Here is a 6372-nt window from a genome sequence, read left to right as displayed (position 1 = left end):
CTCTAAACCCAGCCCAAGAAAATTACACCACCACTGAAAAAGAATTACTAGATGTGGTGTATGTCTTTGACAAATTCCGCCCTTATTTGGTTTTATCTAAAACCACTGTTTTTACTGACCACTCGGCTATCAAGTATTTGTTTTCCAAACAGGATGCCAAGCCAAGACTGATACGATGGGTGCTACTTCTTCAATAATTTGACATAGAGATACGAGACAAGAAGGGAATGGAGAATGTGGCAGCTGACCACTTGTCAAGGCTTGAGAACCCGCAATTGCAGGAAGATAAAGTTGGAGACGACTTCCCGAACGAGTACATCATGGTGACAGTGGGAGAAGAGCCATGGTTCGCGGACATAGCTAATTACTTAGCTACAAATTACATCCCGAAAGACTTTAGCAGTCAACAAAAGAAGAAATTCTTTGCTGAATTAAAATATTACTTTTGGGATGAGCCATACCTCTTCCGAAGCTGTGCCGATGGGATCATACGAAGATGCATATTCGGGAAGGAAAGCCGGAAAATACTAGAGCATTGTCATAGCGGGCCCACAGGTGGACATCACGGAGCACATTACACGGCAAAGAAGATCTTTGACATTGGGTTTTATTGCCCCACAATTTTTAAAGATGCAACCCAATTTGTCAAAGAATGTGATGCTTGTCAAAGGGTGGGAAACATTTCATCTCGAAATGAAATGCCACAACATAGTATCCAAGTATGCGAGGTGTTCGACGTGTGGGGAATTGATTTCATGGGACCATTTCCCATGTCTAAAGGAAACAAATACATACTAGTGGCGGTGGATTACGTATCTAAGTGAGGGGAAGCACAAGCATTACCAACAAATGACGGACGGGTGGTAGTACGGTTTTTAAAGAAACTATTCTCACGATTTGGAGTCCCGAAAGCCCTTATAAATGACCAAGGCACACATTTTGCCAATGATCAATTGGAAAAGGTGTTAAAGAAATATGGGGTCACCCATAAGTTTTCCACATCATACCATCCACAAACTAGTGGACAAACCGAAGTGACAAATCGAGCCTTAAAGCGAATTTTGGGGAAATCGGTGGGGGGAAATCGCAAGGAATGGTCGGATAAGCTAGATGATGCACTTTGGGCATTTCGTACAGCTTTCAAAACACCTATTGGTACCACACCATATAGGTTAGTCTATGGAAAGCAAAGTCATTTACCGGTGGAGCTAGAACACAAGGCGTTTTGGGCTTTGAAGAGGTGTAATTTTAACATGGAGGAATTAAAGAGCAACCGGTTAATGCAAATGAATGCTCTTGAAGAACTAAGGAATGATGCATACTCCAACTCATGGCTATATAAAGAGAAGACCAAGATGTGGCATGATAAGAGGATCAAAGATAAACAAATTCATGACAGCCAAAAAGTGTTGCTCTTCAACTCAAGACTAAAGCTTTTCTCGGGAAAACTCAAGTCAAGGTGGGATGGGCCTTTTATAGTGAAGACGGTGTTTCCACATGGTGCTATAGAGCTATTATCAAGAGATGGCATGCGTTTCAAGGTCAATGGTCATAGGGTTAAAAAATATGAAGAAGGAGTCCCCCGGAATGAAGGAATGGAAGAGCTGTTGTTGCTGGAAAAGATTGCAGCCACGTAGAAGGGGAGAAGTCCAGCTAATGACTCCCTAAAAAGAAGCGTTTCTCGGGAGGCAACCCGAGTTTCAAGTTTGCATTTTCTTTCCTTTTCTTTTACTTTATTTTTCTTTCTTTTCTTCATCTATTTTGAGAACATAACTGCTTGAGGACAAGCAATGCTTAGAGTGTGGGTGGATGGTTTAAAAAAGGAGAAAATACACAAATTTTTCAAAATTGTCACAAAAATTTCAAACTGTAAGGTTTACTTGCCGAGTAGGCACGTATACTCGGCGAGTACCTACCCGAGTAACCCGAAAAAACGTGTATTTGAATATGTACTCGGCGAGTAGATCCTTTCTACTCGGCGAGTAGCCGATTTACACAGGTGAATTATAAGTCTGTAAAAAAAGGTTTTTTCACCCACTACACCACATACTCGTCGTGCACAGCGTATCCTCGAGCAGTAGGCGATTTTCACGATTCCAGTTCTTTGATTTTCTACTTGATTTGCATCATTCAACCAAAAAGGTAACATCTTTACACTATAAACTCCTTAAAGGTTCAATCTTTATCATGGATTTGCCCCGATTTTACTTGATTTCGGATTTGGGGGTTTCCTCAAGTTCTAGGGTTTCGAATTAGCCATGAATTACGTGATATTAGGACGAATTTCTTTATGATTTGTGGTTAGATAGGCCATTACAACAAACCCCTGTGGAAAAATTGGATTATAAACTGCTATATACAGGTCCGAGACAATACAGTCCCGCAGTTCATCCTACTCGCCGAGTAGGTCGTGTACTCGGCGAGTTGATGACTATTCAGACCCACTTTCTTGTTTTTAATTACTGGGTATTGTTTGCTGGTGTGTTTGTTGGTGTTTGTATGCAGGAACCATGTTCAGAAGGGGGCAGTCTTTGCGCAGAGGAAGTCAAAATGATATTCCATGGCTTTCCTTTCAACACATAACGTCCAAGTCATCCCAAACCCGGGCTAGAAACAGGTTGGAAGCCTTAAAACAAAAGGAAATTCATCTCCCAAATGCGGTTGACTGGGGTTGGCTGGGCAATGTCGGGTTAGAGGAGGAACTTACACCATATTTGGTGAAAGAGTGTAGTTTGGGGTACACCACCATTACGTGTGATGAGTGGTTACAATTGTTCAAAATTCAGGAGTCCGTGTATGCTGAGTTGTGCTGGGAGTTTTTCGCTAGCATCTCATTCCGAGGTGGTAGTGACTACTACAATCCCAACGTAATCTCTTTTTCTTTGGGTGGAGAGTTGAGACAGTGCAGCATTGCTGAGTTCTCGTGGAGGTTAGGAATTTATGATCAAAGCGTGATGATGACAGAAGATTTTGAAGCATTCCTGGAAAACAGCCACAAAGAACTTCCCGAGGCAGTGGTGGCCTCGACATGGTGGAACATAATAGCCAACCGAGTTTATATCCTGTCCACCACTCAAGAAGGCCACATCCGCTCACCAATCCACCACCTTATTCACCGATTTGTTGCCAGCACCATCAACCAAAGGAAGGATTGGGACAAGGTCCCAACCCTTGACATCTTCTACTTATGGAGTATCATTACTCCCGAAGCCTTTTGCAACCTCCCGTACTGCATTGCCAAATTCCTTGCCGAAGGGGCGGTCAAGGAGAAAGTCAATTCAAAAATCAATGGAGGAATGTTTATCACTCGACTGGCCAAGTCATTTGGGATACTTGATCTGCCGCTAGTTGGAGCGCTCACGGTTATCCATCCTCCACCATTCAACACGGCATTATATCGGAGGGCGAGGATAGTCGAAAAGTTTAGTGACTCATTCACCATCCCACATGAAGACGAGCCGACGATTCCGGAGGAGCCGGGGAGGCGGGTCAGACAACGCAGCGAGCGGGTACGAGAAGACCCACCGGTTATTCCGGTGGAGGAAGATAATGATGGATGGAATCAATTAGAGTACTGCCGCTACCTAGATGACATTGGGCGAGGGGTGAACTACAAAAACCAATCTTTTGAATATCTTTTTCAACAAATGAATATCACCCCAAGGCCCGATCCCGGATATCCATATATCATGACTTGGGATGAGCGGATGAGGAGGAGAGCCAGAGAAGGAGGAAGTGGCACGGGAGGAGCCGATATGGAGGATGAATGATGAAGAATGGTCTTCTTTTATTTTTTTTATGATGTTTTAATTATGTTTTGGACAAATGTTAAAACACTTGGATGATGTTTGTTTTGGTGGTTTGATTATTAGTGTCACTTTCAGTTGTTTAATTTTTTTCAGGATAGAAGATTAGGAGGCATGCTAATTTGACGGTCAAAGAGGGAATAAAAGATTTTCAAGAAAAAAATGGAGTGTTGTTCGTAGGATTGATTTCGTGCAAGTTAAGAGTGATGGAGTGTGCTATTACTGAATGAATTAGAAGAGAGGGTCAGCCTGCCAATTTTCGAATTCCAGAACTGCTTTGGGCACTTTAACTGCAACATTTACCCACTTTTTGGGAGGAATTGTCTCTGGAGATATTCTAAAGAAGATTGTTCCTTAAAACTTTCGAGCCGTCAACCACACGAGACGCATGATACCCGAGCCATAGATGAGTTGTTCCCATGGTGAAAGTCAAGAGAAGAAGGAGCTGAAGAAAGGAGTATCAACCTATCAACTGCTACCCCAGGGGAGTTTGTTCCAATTCTCTCTATATTTGCATTTTTATTTTTGCATAATATGCAATGAGGGCATTGCATAAAATAAGTGTGGGGTAAGGGGTTGGTCACATAAATAGTTGACTTAGAATCTTAATTTAGGCTAATTTTAAAATTTTGTTGCATACCAAAAATATTACTTAGAACTTAATTCAGAAAATTTTGGTAAAAGTAAAATTAGGATTCCATGTTAGAATTGTGTTGATAATTGCATGATAACCCAAATGTTTAGTTGAGCCTATATACGTTCTAGTGCATTTGTGGCTTCCTTATTCCAGTGAAATCATGGGACAAAAACACGACCCCGCTCGGCCCGAGGGATGCAATATATTTAGCAACCTAAACCTGAAATGTATCCAGGAAAATTGTTATCGTTAGCCAATAAAGGTTGAGATTGAGCGCCCCTGCTTAAGCATGTAGGGATTTGAGTGAAAAAAGTGAGTTACATGTTAAAAAAAAGATAGGATTACAAGAAAAGTTTGAAGAATTTTCGGAGCATCAAAGTCAAATATGAAATTAGAAGATCAAAAATTCCAAGAAATTCAAAAAGTTGAAGATACCAAAAATCAAACAATAAAGGTGGTGAATTCAAAGAGATTAAAGATCAAATTACCAAAGGAAGTGAAGAATTCCAAAAGAGCTCCATAGTGGTATCGAAGAGTTGTAATTCTAGATTATGTATGCTTGGGTTGCTTAATTAAAAATACCTTGAGGGTAAGAGGTTTTCTGAGGATGGATTCGGAGGGTTGCATAAAATGAGCATAGTTCGGGATGAGTGGGCAACTGTTTATGAGGATTGTGAGTATTTGGAGTATGGGAGGTCCTTAGGAAAAATTTTAGACACAAATTCACGCGTTGCGGTCTCGGCATAATGGTTGGGTTAGATTGGAGTTGTCATATGTGATTCTAATATGTTTAAAATTTAGTTTTGCTTGGGGGCAAGCAAAAGTCAAGTGTGGGATATTTTGATATGTGCATAATTAGTTAGTTATTTAGTATACATTTTTATTCATTTTTAACTAATTATGTGAATAATATGGACAAAAGGTACTTAATATTGTTTAAATTTTGTTTTCAGTCCAAAAGACATGCTTGGGAATGAAAGGGAGCAAGGGAAAGCAATTAAAGACCAACGAATGAAGATTGAGGAACAAAAGTCCATCTACTCAGCGAGTACACGAGTCTACTCGACGAGTCCAGCTGAATATTCCAGAAGATAGCCACGACTCCTGATCTAACACGGATAACAACGAGTCTACTCGGCGAGTTGGGTCTGCTACTCGCCGAGTACCCCCTGTTTTGAGATATCTATAAAAATCGAACCTTTATCTGAGGGAAACACACTTTTGGCGATTTTTGAAGATCCTTCTGCGATTAAGAGCACTGGAAGACGCTGAGGAATTATAATCTCCAACCTTTTGAAGAATTGAAGCAACTAGGTTAATCATTCCACTTAGCTTTAGGATTTGAGTATGTCTAATCTAGTTGAACTTGCTTTTGTGTGTGATTTTACTGCAACTATGAACTAATTTCGTTTTTGTTTCTATTTGGGGAATACCAAGGAACTCCTATGGTTTAATTCTTAGTTTTAATTAATTGTTTATTGGTGATCTATTAAATTAAGTTTGTTAAAGACCCTTATTCATTAATCACGATTATTTTCTGTTAATTGGAAGACAATTAAGCTGCATGAACATCTCTTAGTTGTTAACCTCATATGTCTATGTGAACACCAATTCATATGCTTAGGATTAATGATTATGAAACTAAGATTAATAAGACAATAATTAGATTAATGTGTAAGGTTGTTTGAGAAATCATCAAACAAGAGGTTAATTGATTAACTAAATTGATTCACCACTACAAATCTTATTTAATCCAAATCATTAATCTAGGGAATTAATTAGTTTAAACATTTGATCACCGCTTAAATTAGTTAATTTTATAAGGGCTAGGATTAATGAACATGAACCTAACCACTTTAATTGGTAGCCAATAACAATTAATCTATCATAAATATAAATAACCATAGGAGTGAATTGGTTGAACCTAAA

General features: G+C 39.8%; 1 protein-coding gene across 1 annotated transcript; it reads left to right on the top strand.

Annotated features, from left to right (window-relative positions):
- Nucleotides 1–227: 227 nt before the first annotated feature.
- LOC145049934 (uncharacterized) lies at nt 228–1637 on the top strand. Its single transcript, XM_078998269.1, has 2 exons — nt 228–346; nt 1172–1637. Exons 1-2 carry the CDS (start codon nt 228–230, stop codon nt 1635–1637), a joined length of 585 nt encoding a protein of 194 aa, XP_078854395.1.
- Nucleotides 1638–6372: the final 4735 nt, after the last annotated feature.

The sequence above is a fragment of the Lactuca serriola genome, chromosome 5 (assembly GCF_051521515.1).
Source record: "Lactuca serriola cultivar US96UC23 chromosome 5, Lser_US96UC23_V15, whole genome shotgun sequence".
NCBI classification, from domain to species: domain Eukaryota; kingdom Viridiplantae; phylum Streptophyta; class Magnoliopsida; order Asterales; family Asteraceae; genus Lactuca; species Lactuca serriola.
This window is presented reverse-complemented; position numbering and strand designations above follow the sequence as displayed.

What these genes read in the sequence shown, in the direction of transcription:
- LOC145049934 (XM_078998269.1), top strand. Translation starts at nt 228, where the DNA reads ATGGAGAATGTGGCAGCTGACCACTTGTCAAGGCTTGAGAACCCGCAA. An exon ending in ACAGTGGGAGAAGAGCCATG is followed by an intron (nt 347 to 1,171) that starts GTTCGCGGACAT and finishes CACACCATATAG; the next exon opens with GTTAGTCTATGGAAAGCAAA.